This window comes from Macrotis lagotis, chromosome 8 (assembly GCF_037893015.1).
Source record: "Macrotis lagotis isolate mMagLag1 chromosome 8, bilby.v1.9.chrom.fasta, whole genome shotgun sequence".
NCBI lineage: Eukaryota > Metazoa > Chordata > Mammalia > Peramelemorphia > Peramelidae > Macrotis > Macrotis lagotis.
The window spans coordinates 186,241,040-186,262,400 of NC_133665.1; the positions used below are offsets into that span (position 1 = coordinate 186,241,040).

At 38.2% G+C, this 21,361-nt stretch overlaps 1 protein-coding gene across 1 annotated transcript in view; it reads right to left on the reverse strand.

Annotated features, from left to right (window-relative positions):
- Nucleotides 1-21,361, reverse strand: part of CACNA2D3 (calcium voltage-gated channel auxiliary subunit alpha2delta 3) — an 804,577-nt gene that overhangs the window by 338,596 nt on the left and 444,620 nt on the right. The window contains exon 12 of the mRNA XM_074199069.1: nt 15,435-15,574. Coding sequence (XP_074055170.1) covers nt 15,435-15,574 — 140 coding nt within the window. The remainder of the gene's footprint in view (nt 1-15,434; nt 15,575-21,361) is intronic.

Below are 21,361 nucleotides of genomic sequence, written 5' to 3' on the forward strand. Positions count from 1 at the left end.
TGGCTAAATTGTACACTATACCTCTACCAGTTCAATTTTCTTACATGAGAGCACTATGTTGCCCATAAAACTCAGAAGCAGGGACATGAGATAGAAATGAATGGTTCTAGCTCTCAGTATACCAATAAATCTGACCCACTCATACCACAGAATACAGTTTTTCAAGTGTTTGTTTATTAAGCACATACATACTAAAAAAGGCAAAAAAAAACAACTTTCTAACCTTGAGGATCTGATATTTTAATACAGATATTATATGCCTGCCTGTAATGGAACAACCCTATCTAAAAAGTAGTAATAGGTTGGAGGCCAATAGAGAATCATATTAAAGAATATATAAGCAGAAATACTCTCCCCTATTCCCACTACTACAAAGAAGATCTAGAATAGAGGATATCTTCAGAAAAACATAGAAGGAAAAAAAATAAATGAAACCAGACTAGAACCAAGTGAAAACAGAGGATGGCCTGCATGGCCACTTGAAAGACCTGTAGCTACTCAATTTGGATCAATGTACAACATGGAAACAATGTACAGACTGACAAATTGCTTTCTGTGGGGGCAGTAGAAGGGAGGGAAGTAAGATTGGGGGAAAAATTGTAAAACTCAAAATAAATAAAATCTTTAATTAAAAAAAGTCCTTAAAAAAAAGAAAGACCTATAGCTCACTGGGTCAGAACCTTGTGATACACTTATGAGAGAACATGGACAATTAATAACATAGGCATGAATGGGCTATGACCTGCATCATAAAGTGAACACTCACATCATATATCAATGAGATCAGGGATCCATTTGAATGTTTGAATAGCGCCTTTACCTCATGAACAGAGAAGGCACATGAAGTCAGAAAGTCAACTTTATAGCTGTGATTGACCTACCTAAAATTATAATCATTTTATCAATTATTCCCAACTTGCTGTACCACCTACAATGAGCCTTTTCAGATTTCCTTAACTATTTTTCTCCCCACATTATCTGTTATGTTCTTAAAAGGTTTTATCCTATATCCAGCTAGCTGAGCAAGCTTTGAGAGGGCAAGACTTGCTTGAATATTGGCTTTGTATTCTCAACATCTTGGACATTACTAGATGCTTAATAATTTGTTTGTAGTATTTTAATATAGACCAATAAACGATGACATTGCTAAAAGTCCCAAGCTTGGTTGGGCAGTGAGTAGTATAATTATAAGGGCTGAATTTTAGCTATTAGAGGGACTGAGAAATAGTGACCAGAACAAAAGTGTTTTTGCCATGTGAGAGATACAAGATCAAATTATGAGAGAATGATATTCAGGAAATTCACCATCTTCCTAATTATCACCATAAAAAATCCTTATTTGAAAATAAAAGCTACTGGAAAATGATCTCTGAGAAGTACATATCACATATTTTCTTGCCAGGACTCAGTTTCAGGATTCAATTTTATCATTTTAAAAGAGAAATCAACCACAACAGTATTTAATAGCTGTTTCTATCAACTTAAAAAAAATAGGGGGGTGTAGGTAGTTCTTTGTCAAGAATTTATGATGAGTTGTAATGGGAATCAATTTTGAAACATTTTCTCTTTCTGTTGAGTCAATGGCTGCCTGTGATTTCCATTTCTTTGTTACGATGACAATAGACAATTCTCTGCAAAGCTGGCACTGAACATCAGGTTTTGTCCACAGAGCTAATGAGAGTACAGATCTCTAGCAGGCAAAGACTGGGAAATGCCCCAAATTGCCCATATCTCCAACAAGCAGGTGCTGAAAGACATAAAGAAACTAAAAAAGTATCTTTTGGTAGAGAAATCTGAAGGGAGAAAAGGAAAAGATCAAACCCAGAATAGTTCTCTATAATTAATCCACAGAACTTTACTGGCAAGTCTAAGTTGTTGCAAATTCTCTGTGATCTTTGGACTAGACTGGAGAGAGAATGAAAATAACTCTCAGAGAGTCAATAACCAAGATAAATAAGGAGATGGAAAGAGGGCACCTATCTGCCCTTGAAGTATCAAAGTAATGTGGCCCAGATGAACCACATTTTTAGGCACTGAGAGAACTAGATGTTTTAATTGCTGAGGCATATTTGTGGATATTTGAAAGTCTGTGGTGAACAGGAAAAATACTGTAGGACTGGAGAAGAACAAAGGTCATAATTTTCAAAGAGTAGAAAAGTGTGGCATCTGAAAACATAGGCCAGAGACCTTGACATCCATTTCTGTCAAAATTCTAGGGCACATTATTAAAGGAAAATTAATCAATAACTTGACAAGAAAGCAAGGATTACAAAGAACAAATATGACTTTCAGAAGAATATGCAATGCTATACAAAGAGCCAATGCAATATGGTGAATGTCGAAGTAGCTTCAAAGTCAAAGAGCCTTGAGTTTGAGTCTCACTTCAGATCCATCCTGGCTATTTGACCCCGGACAAATCTCTCAGAACCTTGGGCAATTAAGATTATAAATTGAAGGGAAAGTGAAAAATCATATTGTTAAGAGGTAATTTCCTAACCTGGGAATTCCATAAAACAAGAAAATCACAGGTTCAAACTCTATTCCCTAAATGCATGTTATTTTTATTTTGATAGAATTACTATTTAATTTTCATCAGAGAAAGCCTAAGAATGTAGTTGACCTAGATTTTTAGCAAAACATATAACAAAGTGTCTCATGGCAATTTATTTCTATGAAAAAACATCTCAGAGCTTTAGTGGACTTCAAGATTGTCATAAATAAATATAATTTTGAAAGGTAAAGTTTTGGGATAAGTTATACAGTTTTATCAATCATGGCCAGCAAACAATTGACAAAAATGTCTTGTTGTTTTCATGATAATGAACGAGGAAATATAGTCATTTCTAGAGGTTCATATGCCATTGGATGAGGCGTTCTAGCAAAAGGCTATCAATTCTGAATGGTTAACAATTATTGAGAGTCAGACTTTACAAGGAGATGTGAGCTCATTTCACTGAGGGGCTGAGAGTGACATCAAATCAGCTTTGGACAGAGAGACTTTCCCTATACCCAGACCACTCTCAGCCATAGGCAAGCTAGATAAAAAGATCTACTCTGACCTAAGTTTGATTTAATGGAATTCATCTTAGATTTGAGATTCCTTGTAAAGTTTGATGGGGTCTGATAGATGAGAAAGTTCAATCTTCAGAGACAGAGTTTTTGAAATAAGGAAAAGAGACAAGGGGGAAATCTGGATCTTCCCAGATCATTAGTTATTTTATTTTTTTTTAGGTTTTTGCAAGGCAAATGGGGTTAAGTGGCTTGCCCAAGGCCACACAACTAGGTAATTTTTAAGTGTCTGAGACTGGATTTGAACCTAGGTACTCTTGACTCCAGGGCCAGCGCTTTATCCACTATGCCACCTAGCCACCCCTAGAATTTTTTTTTTTAGATTTTTCAAGGCAATGGGGTTAAGTGGCTTGCCCAAGGCCACATGGCTAGGTAATTACTGTCTGAAGTCAGATTTGAACCCAGGTACTCCTGACTCCAAGGCCGGTGCTCTATCCACTGTGCCACCTAACCGCCCCCAAATCATTAGTTATTAATAATATTTCTCTACTGATCAATGTCAGCCAATATTTTAAAGCACAAAAAAACCTGAATGTACTAATAGGTTGATGTCCATTAAGAGGGATGTTGCAACTAAGTTTTGAGTGCCACATTTTGGAAAAGTCATGTAAAGTTGAAGAGTGTCCAAGGGAGTGCACACCGATTGGATAACAATAAGAAGATTTGGCCATATGAAAACCTAAAGGAAAATTAGTGAATGCTTGGCCAGGGGAACACTAATGGTGCTACAGCTAAGAACAGTAGAAAGCCTTTCCACAATTTTCTAAAATTGGCAAAGAAAGCATTTCCATAAAAATTAGCAAAGTCCCATAACTGCATCATCCATTTTGTTATTAGTTGTCTGTTGCCAATAGAATAGACTTTGAATGCCATGACAATTGGCTATTGGCTTCAAGTATTTGAAGAGTTGTTACATCCAAGAGGATTTAGACCTTTTCTTCTTGGTTCCAGAAAACAGAACTAGGAACATGGGGTGTAAATGGCAAGGAATAATAAGCTTCATAAAAGGAAATACTTGCCAAAAAGAAGTGCAATCCAAAAGAGGAATGAACCACTGTGAAAAAGGGGAGGAGAACTTCTCTGGAGAACCTTAATCCATGCTAGGATGGATGAATCATATAGGATGAGCTAAAGGGTCTCTGAGTTTCCTTTGATTCCCTGACTATTTTAATAATATTCTAAGATAGTCTAATATCATCAAACATCATACAAAAAGACAAAGTGCTATGAAACTAAATCTGGAGAAAATAATCTACAAACGGATAGAAACCAAAGGATGATATCTGTTTTTTTTTTAAAGTTGTTCTTCATTTTAGAAATGAGAGGGATGTGTCTAATTTCTTCCAAACTAGGTGAAACATTCAATTATTGAACAAAGTTAAGCTCATTGCCCATCATCCTAAGGTATGGGTATAAATGGACTAGGTTGGATCTTGGAAGTCGATGTGTAAAATTTTAATACAGGATCACTTTTGTGACAACCCAGAGATTCTTCAAAACGTAACATGTGCTTGAGTCTGAGCCCTTCAATGATTTGCGAAGCCCCAGAAAAAATAATTCCTGTGATATTTCATGGTCATGGTAAACTACTTCCTTTAATGTATAGAAAGAAAACAAGGGACATTCTATAGTTGCATTCTAGGCAAGTTTAGCTTAGGTGAACTGGAAGATTAGAGAATATGGGATGACTTGTGCCTAGTTTCTTTTTTTTTTTGCAAGACAATGGGGTTAAGTGGCTTGACCAAGGCCACACACCTAGGTAAATATTAAGTGGCTGAAGCTGGATTTGAACTCAGGTCCTCCTGACTCCAGGCCAGTGCTCTATCCACTGTCCCACCTAGCTGCCCAACTAATACATTTTCAAAAGAAGATACCACTTGTACTATATGGTTTGGGTCTAACAAACTCATCCCTTTAACGATCCAGAGTTTCTTCAATTGCTTCACTTTCTTGCAATTTCCAGACTCAGTTCATTCTTTCAACTCTTCCCAGTACCATTCTGAATTATTCCTTCACCACCATTCCCAAAGTAGCAACCATCTCCTACTCATTGCTTGCATGCAATTTCTCCACAAGCCCTAATTTTCAGCATCTTAGAAATTCTGACCTCCACTTTGCATCTCTCCTCCTGATCCTGATGGATTTTTGATCTGATGAATCCTACCTTTGTATCAATCACCCGAATGCTGAGTAAACAGTTGGCAAACTTTACATTCATGTTAGTGAATGAGTTAAACAAATGTGGATACACAATCCCCATGACTGGTATATGTTAGTGAGAATAAGGTTTGACTAAGGGCAACATGTCAGTCATATGGAGTCATATGCTGTCTTTCTGGAACATGCTAAGTATCCTAAACAAAGACAGCACCTTGGAAGAAGGATCATGGCAAGTCAGGATTTAAACACACATTGGTCTTGATTGACTACAGGAAAGGAGAACAGGTGCATGTTCAAAAAATGGTAAGTAGAAATTTTTTTAAAAATTCTTTCATATTCTGTTTTATATTGTACTCAATGACACATGTTCACACAGTAATCTCAAATTCTAATCTTAAGCTATGCAAGATAGAAGTCATTTTACATGCTAAACCCCTTCTCTTCACTTTTTTCTTTATTTTTGAGGATACTACCAGCCTCTGAGGCACTCAAATTCCTAATTTGAGATTTACTCATAACTCTATCTTCAGTCCACCCTGAAAAATCAATCAATCTTATTGATTTTTCATCTCCCACTTGATATCCCCAAACACACAGACATGCACACTCAAACTTTTCCATCTTTACATGGTCTCTTTCACCCAATTCTAGTCCTTCATTACTTTTCACTTTTCCTAATGAAAGATTTTCCTAATTGGTTTGACTCTCCATTTTCTCCATTTCTAAAATTTATTCTATAAAAATGGCTCAATCTTCCTGAGGTGTTTCTTATTTTGAAATTTAAGACTTTCCAAGATCTAGCTCTGAAATGAATTTATAGACTTCTTTTATATTTATTCCCTCCATTAACACTGGAATACTATTCTTTTTCAAAGTTTAATGTCCCATCTCCAGCCTCCATATATTTGCATTATGGTTGACCTATACCTAGAATGTGCTCCTTAGAATCTTTATGTTCCTCCAAGACCCTCATCAGATGCTACCTATTCATGTAACCTTTCTTGTGCCCCTAATTGTTAGAACTATTTATCCTCTCACATTACCATATCTTTCTCTACATATGTACAAATTTTATACCCCAGGAGAACATAAACTCCTTTAGGGCAGAGACTATTTTGTTTTTATTTCTGTACAGTGTGTGGTATATAGAAAGCACTTGAAAAGTAGTTTATGAATTGAATTTTAAAAGAAAAAAAATGGACCAAAGAAGCTGATATCCAACTCTGCTATTTTTTATATGCTGTATGACTTTGGGTGAGTCAATTGCTCTTCTCTGGGCAGTTTCCTCATTTATAAAGTGAAGGTGTTGGACTAAATGACTCTAAAAGTCTTCCTACCTCTAGATCCACAGTGCTGGAAGTGGGAGTTTGTTCCTCCTTTAGGGGCCAGTGGTCCATCACATTTATAGTGATGCTGACGGTCTGGGCTAGAGTCCTACTTAGTAAGCAGCTCTATGACCTCACATAGCAATTTCTTATGGAGGGTAATTTGAAAGCCAACAAGAAAGGGTGCTCCTTGCCAAAGGGTCACCCAGCACCTCAAGCCCTTCATCCTACTCCCTCTCCTAACCTCTCACTTTAACAGTACCAAATATCATCCCAGTGACATGTTTGGGTGGAAGTTGAGCCCCGCAGCCTTGCCAGAGCCCTAATGAGAGCAGGGTGAGAAGTGAAGTGTCTCAGCATGTTCCACATGTTTTAACACTGTTTCTGAAGGCCCTGGAGGCTATTAAATTTAATGAACCCATCTGCTCCAAAAGAGAGGTCCAAACATAATCAGTTTCCTAGAGTGCCATCGAGTCCAGATGGTGTGCCATGTTCTTTAGCCCCAGCAGGACCCTGAATGTTTCTCCTTATGCACATGGCCTTTTCCTTGGATGTTTCCAATGTCTTTGACAGGCACTGGGGCTGTCTAGGGAGAGTACTGTCCATAGGCACTCATTATTGCCATGTCCTTGCTACTTCCTGAAAGCTACCTTACCCCTTACCCCCCAGTCAGTCATTAAGGCTGATTGGTAATAAAGCCTGGATAAAATCTTTTCAGAAACTTTCCCTAATGGTATGCTTAGAGCTTTCAAATGGACAAAGGAGGGAGCTTTGTCAAATTTCTGGATTGTGAGTGTGTGTGGTAGGGGGTGGGAGAAGATGGGGAGAGAGGCCAACATTGCTGGTTCAATCTACAAAGGAAACTGTACTGATTCCAAAGTTTCCACAAATGATCTGTTGCCAGCAGTGGGGCAGGAGCTGGGTTGAAGGGGGAGGACTAAGAATGAGTTCTTATAAATGGTCCTATTCTTATTGGGGCTCAAATATTCTTCTCTTTCCTAGAGCAACCCTTCTTGTTGAGAAGTCCTCTGGCTGGACATATCAACAATCTTGGTGCTACCTTTTGCCTTGGATCCATGATGTCAGTAGAACTTACAGTGGAAAGTCAACCAATTAATAAGCATTCATTAAATACCTACTCTATGCTAGAAGAAAGGCTGACTTAGGGATATAAAAACAAGAAAAAATATTATAAATATATATGTATGTATATATATATATATATATATATGTACATTTATATATATTCTAATGGGCGAGATACCACCTACATAAATAGACATACACAGGGATAGCTGCTGAGTAGAAAGGCAGAAGAAAATAAAGCTAAGGTCATTGGAGTAGAAGTGGGAAGTCCTCCTGCAGAAAAACAATGCATTGAACTGAGGCCTCAACGTAGCCAGAGATGATTAAAAGGTATAGAAACATAATGAGAGAGAATTTCCTATTATCTTTATAAGCCTAGAACTTTACCAGTTGGTGACAGATAAAAGCTTGTCAATGGAGGTGACAACTCTAGGGGGGGGGCAGTTATTATTATCAGTCCTATTTAACCATTTAGGAAACTAAGGCAGATATACTTTAAGTGACTAGGCCAGGGTCACAGAGCAAGAAGCGTCTAAGACTGGATTTGAACTCAGTTCTTGATTCCAGATCCTATCCATCACAATCTCAGTTGCTTTCCTGCATCTCTTAGTTGAAGGGAGAAGGGAGCACATTCTAGGTACAGGTGTGACACCTCTCCAGTGGCTTTAGGAAGTTCCCTAGAGCACTAAGAGGTGACTTACCCAGAGTCATATAGTTAGTACATGGCAATTGGGTGGAGCTTGACCTGAGGACTTGTGGAATCCAACAAAGCCCCTGGATCTTTTGTGCCAGGCTGCCTCGCTTTTAGCAGAGAAGCTTTCATGTCAAATGCTAGCTGTGTTTTGTCAATTGATATATGATCTACTATTAGATTGTACCCAATTAATGCATTTAACAATAATTCATTTCCTTTGACTTCACCAGAAAAGCAAATGCAATTAAAAAAAAATCAGTGTGGTAAAGGAACACTTAATCAGATTGACAGCAAGAGCAATGGGAGACAGCCTGGGACTAAGAGTTCACCATCAAATTTTAGAAACCCATTAATTAACTTAGATATTCAGAAGAAGGAAAACACAATGGATGTCTTCAAGGATTTAAAACCTTGTCATGTGATGAGGATTTTTCTGTATGGCCCCAGTTGGTAGGATGAAGAGCTGTGGGTAGAAGTTAGGCTTGATGTCCAAGAAGAATTGCTAATAAATCTAGCAAGTGTCTTCCCAAATAAACAGAGGCTTTTCCCTAATTGGACTATTGTTCATCAGGACTTGGATTGATCTACAAATTCATGGAGGGAACCTTCCATAAAAAGATGAAATTTATTAGGAAAAACTAAAGCCATGAAACAGTGCAATGGCATTCCATAATGCAATCATTCCATTCCATTCCAAAATTCTACTTCACAAGGAGAAGATGCCAGAGGTGAGGTTAAATACCTGAAAAAAAAAAGTCCGGGCACTTTAATAGACTGAAAACCTAACCTGAACAGTATGATTTGAATATTAATAAAGAAAATATCACAATTTGGACTACCTTGAAAAGTACTGGAAGCAGAATAAGATGATGGTTCTTTTGGGGTTTTTTTCCTTTTTTTATTAGACTATATCTCATTAAACTACATCTCTGTAGTAAGTTCTGAGCACCATGGTTGGTGAGTTTTTGTCCTTCGTTATTGAAGAAGACCAAAATGACATCATCATGTTAGAGACAAATGACAGTGCATCTGCCTGTGACTGATCAAATCAGTATGAGCTTGGAATGTTCTACTATATTTGGGCACAAATAGTTCACCTGAACAACTGGGGTGGTTACACTAAATTTACACATCTCATATTTCTGAGCACCACATTTTAAGGAAGACAATAAAAAGCTAGAAAACATTCAAAGAAAGGTCACTCGAATAGTGAAGTATGTCAGTCTCTTGATCAAACTTGTGGAAAAGAGTGAGATAATATGCTAATAAACACATGGCAGGGGTTAGAAGAAAGAAGAATGATAGATGTCTTCCTATTTTTGAAAGATTGTTAAAAAGAGATGTTCATTATCTATCATTTTTCTTCAATCAATCTATCCATCTGTCATCCATTTCTGCCTATCCAGTCTCAGCTTGCTTGACTCCAGAGGGAAGAGCTAGAATTCCATGAGATTTTTTTTGAGGAAGACTACCTTATTGCCATAATAGGTAATACTCTTTAGCTCTTAAAATTCTGTGGTATATACTTATGACCATGTTGTATCACTCAGTAGATTCCAAATTCCCTGAAGACAGGGAATGATTTTTCTTTGTCTTTTATATTTGTATCCCCACAAAGACATTCATTAAATACTGACTCCAATGGATGTCACCCACCTATCTCCCATATAGCTACCATAACACTTTGGATGAAGAAAGATGATGGGATGAAAAGGGGAATTTAAGATCAAAGAACATGGGGTCCCTTGCTTAGAAAAGGACTTGTCTGAAAATTTGTTCTGCTCAGTAGTTGCAGTCTTCCTACTCCATTTCATGCACTGGATATATGTGGACTCAATATGCAAGCAGCTGCCAAGGTCTATATTGTGTGCCTTCTGCAAATTCAATAATCCAACGACCTATGAATTCCTCATTGTAAAGGTTCCACTCACCAATGCAGGTCATTATCTCTCCACACAAGAGTGGATGAGCTTCAGGATTTCCTGGAACTAAAGGTTTTATCATCTTCAGCTAGGCCTGGTGTTGAACAGTTAAATGTGGTCCTACATTTGTCCTGTAGTCTTTTTATGTTATTGGGGGAAAAAAAAAAACAGAGGTCATACACCTCAACTCTGAGCAACAAAGTCACCTCCAAGCCATGACGAGATAGTGATAAAGGTTTAACAAGTGCCTATCATTTCCTGGGCAAATGGGAACTATTTCAGACTCTAGTTGGTCATAATGTCCCTAAGCTAATGACTGAAATGAAAAGGGCCCATTCCCCAAATTTTGGTGGAAAAGGACACCAAATGTGCCTACCATAAAAGTTGTTTCTTTATCTGTCTGTATACTTCCTAAGGTAGTTAAAGTATTTTTGACCATGAAGATGTCAAAATAAACTCAGAAATCTACTTTTTCAGGAAAGTTAGGAGTAAGCTCAATGACCATTGGGCCCAATTCTTAATTTACAAGAAGACCCTTACAACAGATCCAGCAAGTAGTCATCTAGTTGTTTCTTGAAGGCCTCCAGGGTCTAGAAGGTGGCACACTGGGCAGAACATTTGATTTGGAGCTCAAATTCAGGTTCAGATACTAAAGCATTTCTACACAAAGCATTTAGCCATAGTTTTATCAATTATAGAATCAAAGGATTGGATTCTAATGACCTCTAATTCTTTTCCATCTCTAAATTTGTAATCCTGTGTTCACAGTGGAATCTATTCCTATCCAAGGTAGTTGAATCTACATTGAAATTTCTGATTATCAGGAAGTTTTTCCATGACATGAAGCCTAAATATGCCTCATGGTGATTTCCCATTACTCCCAGTTATGCCCTCCGGGGACAAAGGAAGTCAAGTCAATTTGTCTTATATATGAAATATTTTTAACTGCTTGAAAATATCTATCATGAGCTCCCCCTTTAGTTATCTCTAGGCTAAACATTCTTGATTCATTCAACCTATGACCTCATGTGCTGGGATCTAGAGGCACCTCATCAATTCTGTAAGTCTCTTCTAGAGGTTTTCTAGTTCATCAAAGTCCTCCCTTTAATGGGATGTCTATAAGTGTGCACAAGATCTCTATTTGGTCTGGCTTGGTCTTAGTACTCTGAGACCAGTACCTCTACTGTCCTGGAAGCCTCACCTTTCAAAGTATCTAGATCGCATTCATAGTCTCAGTTGCACTTGAATAATACTGTTGACTGCATTCCATGAGTCCTCCCTCCCCCTGAGTTAGGTATGAGATGGCCTGCTGTCTAGCCATGATTCATCTCCCATATTGTATTTGAGAGGTTGGTTTATTTTAATCCATATGAAAGACTTCATTTTACTCTAGTCCATTTCTCCAATCTGTCCAAATTTTTTGGAATCCTGTCTTAGGGTTGAACAATCTATACATTATACAAATGTGACCTCTACATTCTTACCCAAGTCCTTGATTAAAAAAAAATGTTAAACAACCAAGGGCATGGACAGATTCTTGAGATATTCCACTGGGTGCAACAGTCACAATTTTTGTCACTGGGAGATACAAAGAGCTTCCTAGGACCCTGAAAGTATTCCCATGACCAATAACACCAAATGACATGGAGATATTGACTATGAGCTATGGAAGTTTGAATCATGTTGGGCTGAATTATGTTGATGGAGCCCATACACGTTCTGTGGCAGGTTGTATAATGGATAGAGGAATGGACTTGAAGTGAAGGAAACCTGAGTTCAAATCTTGCTTGAGACCCTGGGTTAAGTTATTTAACTTCTCTCTACTTGGTTTCCTTAACTGTAGAATGAGGACAAATATAATGCCTACCTCACATGTTTGTGTGAGTTTCACATGAGTGAGAAAGTACTTTGCAAACCTTTAAAACCCGTATTATTAATAATATTATTATTGTTATTATTATCATTATATGCTATGAGACTAGACATATGTCATACCTCTGTGTGTACATGTGCATGTGTGCATGTGTGTATGTATGTGTGTAAATGTGTGTGTGAAGACTCTTTTGTGTATCCAGTGAAGCCTATGTTTTTTTTTTTACAAAATAATCAAGTCTTTTTTTAATCATCTGAAGGAAATGCTTCAGTTCAGGTAGAGGTTAGTGGAAGAAAAAGTTGCATTTTTTCCCATGTAAGTTCATGAACCCCATGAAATCTATCCACAGATCACATGGGGACCTGTGGACCCTAGGTTGAAAACCTTGTTTTTAGGATAAGAAACAGGGATTGGGGGAAGAGAGGAGAAGGAAAAGGAAATTTTGCAAAGACAAAAAAAAAAAGATGATGAAAAAAACACTCACAAATCAATATTTTAGATTTGAAAGATTCCATGCTTAATGTTTGTGGGAAATGTCTTTAGCACTGAAATGGATTAATCTTTCTTTTCACATCATGGGGGACAGTGTGAGAAATACCATACTCTAGGATCATTAAGACCCATTTGGGATTACCAAATAAAAATGAAAACTTGGGAAAGCAAGGACACATCCCTAGACAACTGCTTTTGTGACAGCTGAACTCAATGTGGAATTTAATAACCTTAGGCTCCAATAACCAATAAAACCAATATAAATACATCAGTCCAGTGAAATCAGTTACACTTTTGTTAGACATTTTCATAGTCAAAGCAAATGGCTGAAACAATTATCTGGACGTATAAACTCATCAGGGCTGGCTTTCCTTCTTTTTTCAGAAGAAAGGATTTTCAAAAGTAGAATCAATTTGGGAAGGTACAGCTTCCTGAGCTCACCATTTCAGAAAGTCATTCTTTTAATTGGATTTGAAATTAAGGATTTCCAACATGATTAATGATTTTTTAACCATAAAAAGCTAGTGTTTTACCAAGCATTCCTAGTTATTAAGTCTGCTTCCCTTTCCTCCTGTAGCCATCAATGTGGTCTGGCATCATAGAAAAGTATTAAGCACAAGGCTACTGTCAAATTGAATATATTCTGTCTGAGGACCAGTCTGGCTAAGTGTAGAAAAATTCATCATCAGATGGGTTATGAGGGATGCATTTCCCTCCAGGAACTCCAGTAGCTCCAGTAACTAGTGATCAACCACACAGGAGTTGGGATGGATATTGATGGAGGGTGTCGTGACATCAATGAGATTCCTATGTAAAAGAGATATAAGCAGGAAATCATCCAGAGGCAGAAGAACAGGATGTTCTGTGGCAGGTTGTATAATTGATAGAGGAATGGACTTGAAGTGAAGGAAACCTGAGTTCAAATCTTGCTTGAGACCCTGGGTTAAGTTATTTAACTTCTCTCTACTTGGTTTCCTTAACTGTAGAATGAGGACAAATATAATGCCTACCTCACATGTTTGTGTGAGTTTCACATGAGTGAGAAAGTACTTTGCAAACCTTTAAAACCCATATTATTAATAATAATAATAATAATAATAATATTGTTAGCACAGACTGACTCTTGAGAAGACTGAAGACTCTAATCCAGGGGAAGGGTAGACTTAGAGGAGACATGAAAGAAGGACTATTTCATTGTTTTTTTCTTCCTCTGTATTCCTACTGTCTGGCTTGTAGTAGCACTTAATGGATGCTTTCTTTGTATCTCTAGTTTTAAGCAGAATGGTACTTCATACATTGATTCACTGATCTATTGAAAAAGTGAATAAATGAATGAATGATAGATTTCCTCTCACTGGAGGTCTTCAATCAAAGGTCAGAAGGCAATTTGATCCAATGGAAAGGATATTAGATTTAGAAAGCGACGATCGGCATCAGTCCTGACTCTGCCACTTGCAACCTGTGTGACTTTAAGCATCCCACTTACTCTCTCTCTCAAACTCAGTTTCCTCATTTGTAAAATGGAAGGGACAGCTTACACCCTAAACAAAGTTGTTTTCAGTCCAAAACATATGGTTCTATGAACTGATACCATTGATCTCATATCTTTCTTCAGGACAAAGCAGAGTGAGATTGTCCAAAAGTAGGAAATGACCCCAGTACCCCACATCTTTTGATTCCTAAGGTGCAAAGCACCCTCAGGACAAGCAAATGGTTTCTCTGGGACCGCAGGGTCACAGAAGGAACTGATGTTTCACTGAACTGAAGCATTTGTCTTTGAATCATAGATTTCAAGCTGGAACGGGTATTAAAGGTGACCTAATCTCACCATCTTAATTTATAGATGAAGCAAGTGAGACTGAGAGAAGTAAAGAGACGTGTACAAAATTGCTCAGTTAGAAGTGGTTGAGAAAATACAAAGCCTTAATATGACCATCAGCAACACCTCAAGGTGAACAGTTGTTTTCCTTTGGTATCAAGGTCCATGGATTCAGTCCAAAACAAATGAGTGAGAACATGGCATTACTTTTAATTAAAAACCAAATGAGAGTATTCTGTCTGAATATTCTAAAATCAATAAAATGAAGTTTCCCTTGGCTCAGAAACATTATAGCTACAAAACAAAACACAGACCCACACACTCACACATGTGACATCAGACACAATACTTTGACCTGGTCCCATTATTAGAATACCAACAAAGCCGTCCTTTAAAAGCTGATGTGATCTCAAAAACCTTCATCAAGGCACTGGTTGTACAGTGTTCACCCTGCCAGGATATGGCCAATAATTCTATCTCTATGTCTTTGTCTCTTCAAGGGGTGACAATCTAGGTCTATGTCCTGCTCCCATTCAACCACATAGCCAAGGACTGGTCATATTCTTGGGATGAATTAAGGCCATAAGAAGAAATTTTGACTCAAACTGAGCCTCGTTCTAAATGGAATCAGTTATTTTTGTGTCTAAGTAGTTGAAAATTATGATACTGCTAGCATGCATAAACATTGAGGGAAAGAAAAGGAAATGGATCTAAGAGAAGGTCGAGAATCTTCTTAATGGTCTTTACGAGACCAATCAAGAAGTGTTGTAATGTAAGTTCAATCAACTTGCCAACAAATAATTATCAATCAAATCCATCGATTAAATCCATAGGAATTCAATAATTCACTTTGTCACTTAACCCTGAGTTTTAAAAGAACATGATAAAGGGATCAGTGATGACTCCAAAGATACAAGGACAGCTCCTTGAGGGCTTATTCTTTAGGCCCTTCTCCAAAACACAGAATGGCATGATATATATGATGACCACATACACTTACAGTGCTGTCGATGTACGCCTCTGTCCAGACCACATCGTGTTCTTGGTCAATGACCTTTGGCCGGCTTAACACATGAAGATACTCCATTACATTCTCCTGGACGTCAGCCAAGGTGGAGATCTGAGTGAAAAAACCTGAGCGAAAGATCAAGGAAAACAGAATTTAGAGAGAGGGTAGAGTCTGTGAGGGAAGAGACGGAGCCTTTTTGGTCTGCCTGACTCAAACTGACCTAATTCCATAGTTAAGGGATAAACTAGAAGGAAGGAAAAGAGAATATTTTACTTAATGAGATTTTCAAAAGGTGACCGGAAGAATCCAAACAATTCACCATGCCTTGCACACCTAGGGGTGGGAAGGATGGATAGAGGACTTCTGTCTGATGGAGTTCTCATTTTTTCCTTTCCTTTTACTCTCTCCCTTTCCCTCTCCTCCTCCATTCTTTCTTTCTTTCCTTTCCTTTCTTTCCTCTACCCTTCTCTTTCCCTACCATTTGTCTCCTTCTCTACTTTTATCAGCTTTCCTCTCCCTTTCCAAAAAGAAAAAAAGAATTTGCTGCTTTGCCCACTCTGAGCATAGGATTTGGTGCTCCAGAACCAATGCCCTTGCCTAACCTTCATAGCATTTTCCAAAAATTTACCAAAGGACTCAGATTATTCCAAATTCCTTCTCTTCTATGCTCCAAATGGGAGGGGACAGGGGGAGAGGGAATGGAAGAAGTGTTTTCATTACTAGTGTCAACTAAAGGGTCATAGACCTAGGGCATTTTTAAACAAAGTTCAGCTGGTTTGAATTTAGTGTGCCAACCCCACACCAGATTTGGTTTATGGTTTTGTAATGATAGCTCTGTAAAGTAATAATTAAAATGTATTATCACTTGCTCATGGCCTCTCCCACCCTGGATGCCCACAAAGGATGGACTTGCCCATCTGAGTGACTTTGTACAACCAAAAAAGGAGATAGAAATGAGCCTCTGACATTTGACATCACAGTGAACAGAGACTCCATTGGTTACCACATCTCCCCAATGGGTCTCTGGAGGTCAATTACCAGCAAAATACGAACAGCCAGGAAAACAAAACAAAACAAAGCATTTCCCATTAAAGGGTACTACTCACATGATAATTACCCTTAGAGAAATTATTGATTTCACAACTTTTAAAGGCAACTGGAGATCGGGAGCTAGGTCAGGGCCCCAAACTCATTCACTTTTGAGATCTCAACATCTAGAGTACATTCCCAAAAGCTCAGCAAATTATCACTGAATAAAAAGATGTATATATGTATGAAGGAAAAGGGGAGACTGAAAACTTAACTGACTTGCCTGGGGACATATAGCCAGCCATTTCTGATTAGCTTATTGTATTACATAACGTGTCTTACCACATTATAATGGCAGTACACCAAAGGGCAATAAAAATGTGCTTACCTGTTGAACCAACAATACCACTACTAGGTCTCTATCTCAAAGAGATCTCAAGAAAGGGTTAAAAAAACCCACATGGACAAAAATATTTATAGTAGCACTTTTCATAGTGGCAGAGAATTGGGAATTTAAGGGACACCCATCAATTGGGGAATGGCTGAAGAAATTATGGTATGTGATGATGTAATTGTTCTGTAAGAAATAGGCAGGACTTCAGAAAAGTCTGGAAAGACTTGCATGAACTGATACTGAGTGAAGTGAGGAGAACCAGAAGAAACATGGGACACACAAGCAACAACACTGAATGATGATCAACTAATGAAGGACTTGCTTATTTCAGCAGTAAAATAATCAAAGACAATTCTGCGATGGGAAATAGCATCCTCATCCAGAGAAGGAACTATGGAGTCTGAATGTAGACCAAAACTTATGATTTTCAATTTTTAAAAATCGAACTGTTTTATGCTTTGTGTTTTTAACTCCTGTGTTTTTTTATTTTCCCTTTTTGTCCTGATTCTTCACAACATGATCAATATGGAAATATGTTTAACATAGTTATACATATATAACCTATATTAGATTGCTCCCAGTCAGGGGAAGGGGGTAGGGAAGGAAGAGAGAAAAATATGAAACTCAAAAATGGTAATGTTATTGAAGATAACATAAAATGGTTATTGAAAACTTTTCATGTAGTTGGAAAAATAAATTTTAAAATGTATTTTTAAAAAAGTGGCAATAAGACATAGGAGAGTTGACCTCATAGGAGGAATTGTGTTCAAGTACAGTCTTTGTGATCTTTTAACTTCTCCACTCCCAAGGATTTTAAATTTTAGAGTAGGTGCAAGATTTGCTTGGCAAGAAACTTTCCAAACCATGTTTTCCATATGACAATGAAATCCTGAATCTAGATTCTCTCTCCGCCTCCCTCCCTCTCTCTCTCTCTTTTGTGACTAGATCCTCTTGCTCCAAGACCAGGGCCATACCATACACACAGTGTTCCACCTTCATCTCTGTTTCTTCTGTGCCTAACACATAAGAACTATTTTCTAAATTCAATTAGATATACTTGGAGAAGACCACGATGACAAGGTCTATCTTAACCTCTCTTAACCACATTTAGTGGTAATGAGATGTTCATTAGAGTTCGACAACTAGTACTACTTAAGAGCCAGACACTGTTAAAAGCTGAGGATACCAAGAAAGGCAAAATCAAGCAAATAGTTCTTGTTCTCACAGAGTACAAAAATTAAGTCTGGGATACCACAACTATTAATTTAAAAAAAAACAGTTGGACAATATAAACGAGAAGTAGTCTCAGAGGAAAGGATCTTCTGGGACTAGCCTCATACAGACATTGACCCATCTGTCCTCAAATATTTACTAGCTGTGTGACCCTAGGAAAGTCACTTAACCCAATTTGCCTTAATTTACTTCCTTAAATGGGATTAGAGAAGGAAATGGCAAACTACTGCCAAGAAAACCCCAAATGGTGTTGAGAAGAGTTAGACATGATTCAAAATGACTGAGGTACCACACCAACAACAAAATTGTTGCCCTAGGTGGGCAAGGTGCTTCCAGCCCCCAATCCCCTTGTTCTTCCCGAAGCTCAGGAGTCCAAGGCAGCAAGGGCCTCATTTTGGGGGGCTCTTGGAAGAGCTCTTTCCCTTCTGGAACCCTAGGCCAAAGGCACATGGATATTTCATTTATTTTAGCCAAGCTCTGACTCCCAAGCAGCACATAGCAGACCTTCACCAAACAAACACATTGAATCAGCTAACCCCAAGCTCATTAAGATCCTTGACCTTCCTGAAAGCACCTTGTTGTAAGATTGTCAGGCAAGTTTGGAGAAACATGTGGTTTTGGATTGATACGAGGAAATCATCAAGGGTTGGAATCAAGGTTGTAACCAATAACACCCTCCTCTTAGAGTCCTTTTTTTTAAAAATCTCCAAGCTAAAATAATCTGCAAATTTTTTTTTAAATGTGGCTCTAGAATGTTTAGTCTCCTCTTAAATGTGCTTTTAGATTCTATGTTTCATGTTCAAATAAAGCTTGCAAGCACTCAGTAATTACGAAGGGGGTAATTAATAGTGAAAATAGTTACCTATTATGATTGACCTGCTCACTTTTCTCTTTCACATCAATTTATTTACCTTTTTCCTTAGCCAAGTTCCTTCTTTGAATTTCAGGTCACAGCTAGTGAATAGAAGAAACCAGATGGAGGAGGGATGGAAGGGTTCTGTCTCAGGTTTTTAAATACCCCATCCTCCCTGACTTAATATTGGAAGAGTTGATCACGTTAGCCTCCTGTGCACTGACTTCAGAACAGGTTTTGAAGGAACAGACATGGCTATGGTCTGCAGCAGTGATCATGGGCACAGACATTAAGTAGGAGAGGATTTTAATGGTAGTCTGATCCAATTCCCACATAGAATCACTGGAATGTAGATTTGGGACTGGAAGTGATAATAGAGACCATATTGAACAACTCTCTCATTTTACAGATTTAGAGAGGGAGGCTTAGAGAGCTTAGGTGACTTATCTAGGGTCACACAGATTTTAAATTGTCAAAGGCCAGAACCCCACTGTGGAAGACTAGAGAACAGTGGAGGGGAAATGATACATTTCATTCTACTCAAATATTTAGAAAATGTTAGAGCAAAAATAGGATTTAGAGACCAACTATTCCAACTGTTCCATTTCACAATTTGCAGAAAATGAGGCCAAGGGAGAGGAAGCAACTTGCCCCCTGATTCTCATTGTTGGATTGCCTTTTATCTACTCTAAATTGGATGTACAATATTCTTTTCAACTGTCTTCTCCTAGAACATGAGCTCCACTTAATTAAGTACATCCATCCTCATCAGGATCAATGGCCCCCCAAGTTTACTGAATCATTCTCTCTCTTGACTTTATTGACCATTTCCATGTAAATGACTCTCAATCTCTGATCTTGATTTATCTCTGGGCTTGAATTGTCTTCTGAGCTCCAGGTCATATAGTAGGAGAGGAAATAGCTGGACATTTCCTCTGCACGGAACACAGATCTTACATTTAACACAGAACTCTATGGCAATGCCCAAGGCAATATCCCCTATCCATCCCATTGTCCAAGGTATTGGGATGAGGTCAAGGAACTTTTAGCAAAGTATCTGGCTCCCTGCTGCTCCCAACACAAGACAAACCTCAATCAACAAATCAATGGATCTCAGTCCTAGTCTGCAAGGATTAAATGTTTGAGTTGTTGTCCCTCCTCTAGAAGCCTCTCTTTACCACATCTTTCTGTCCCTTTAAAAGCTTACCTCTACCCAGTGGAGTCTTTGGGAGAGCAGCCCACTCTTGAGGAGCGTGCTCACTCAGGTAATTTCCCATGCTCTTCTGCCTTTCCTTGTTGCTTACGCTCTCAAGGCAGCTGTTGTTACCGCTATTGCCACCACTGTTAATTTCTCTTCCTCACCTTCTGCTATTGCTATACAGCAACATGGAAAAAATTAACGTTTTTGTCCCTAAACTCTTCTGGGCCAGAGTCATTCTGTGAAAGGAATTCTTGGTCATTTGCTTCAAGTCTTTAGCTGCCTCACATTTCCTGGCAGCAATCTCTTGAACTGCTCGGAAGACTCTCTCTAATTTCCACCAAGCCATGGAAACTAGGCCTGCTACAAAATGAGCTCATTGTCTTTTCCCTCCTAAATCTGTTCATCCTTCTGATTCTATTATTTCTCACTGTGGCAACACCATTTGCCCATTCTCCCGTGATTGCCACACAGGTTTTCAGCTTAGTCCAATCCAATCCAATTCATTTCACCTTTATCTTTGCTTCTTTCTCACTCTTCAGTTTAAGGTGGTGGGCTTAATTAATTCTGCCTCTTGCTCTATCTCTCCCATGGATTCCCACTGTACTCCCTCAGCTTGATTCCTTTCCAAGCCTTCAGGCAGTTCTCTATACCATTTCCTATCTCCAAACCCTTTCATTTTAACATTGTAGGAATTACGGATCTTATACAGAAATCTGGAAACCTTTTCCTCCAGGCACTACCTACCAAGATAAGCCCACCTCCTCTCCCCTTTGGTTGCTCAAGTTTTATGGAGATATCTCATATTATTCTTAGTATTCTGCACCACCAATCCTCCAGTCAACAAGACTCTTTTTTTACCTTCTGTGTTCTTCCAATATGGTGTTTTTGCTTAAACTATGCCCCGTCCCTGGTACAGCCTCCTTTCTTCTCCTTAATCTTTTTTCAACTCTTAATCTTTTTAAAACCCAACTCAGCGGTCCTTCCTCCTTTCCTAGATTCTAATTACATAATACTGTTCACCTCTAGTCCTGACATCATAGTTTATCATTTCCCATTTGGTTGCCAAACTTGAATTTTACCTCACCTTTGTTTTAATATCTATCCCCTCATTCATTTCTTAAAACATAAAATACAAAAGAAAGAGGAGGAAAAACACAGTTTGATGAAACTAACCATTGCATTGACCAAGTCTGTCAGTGTAT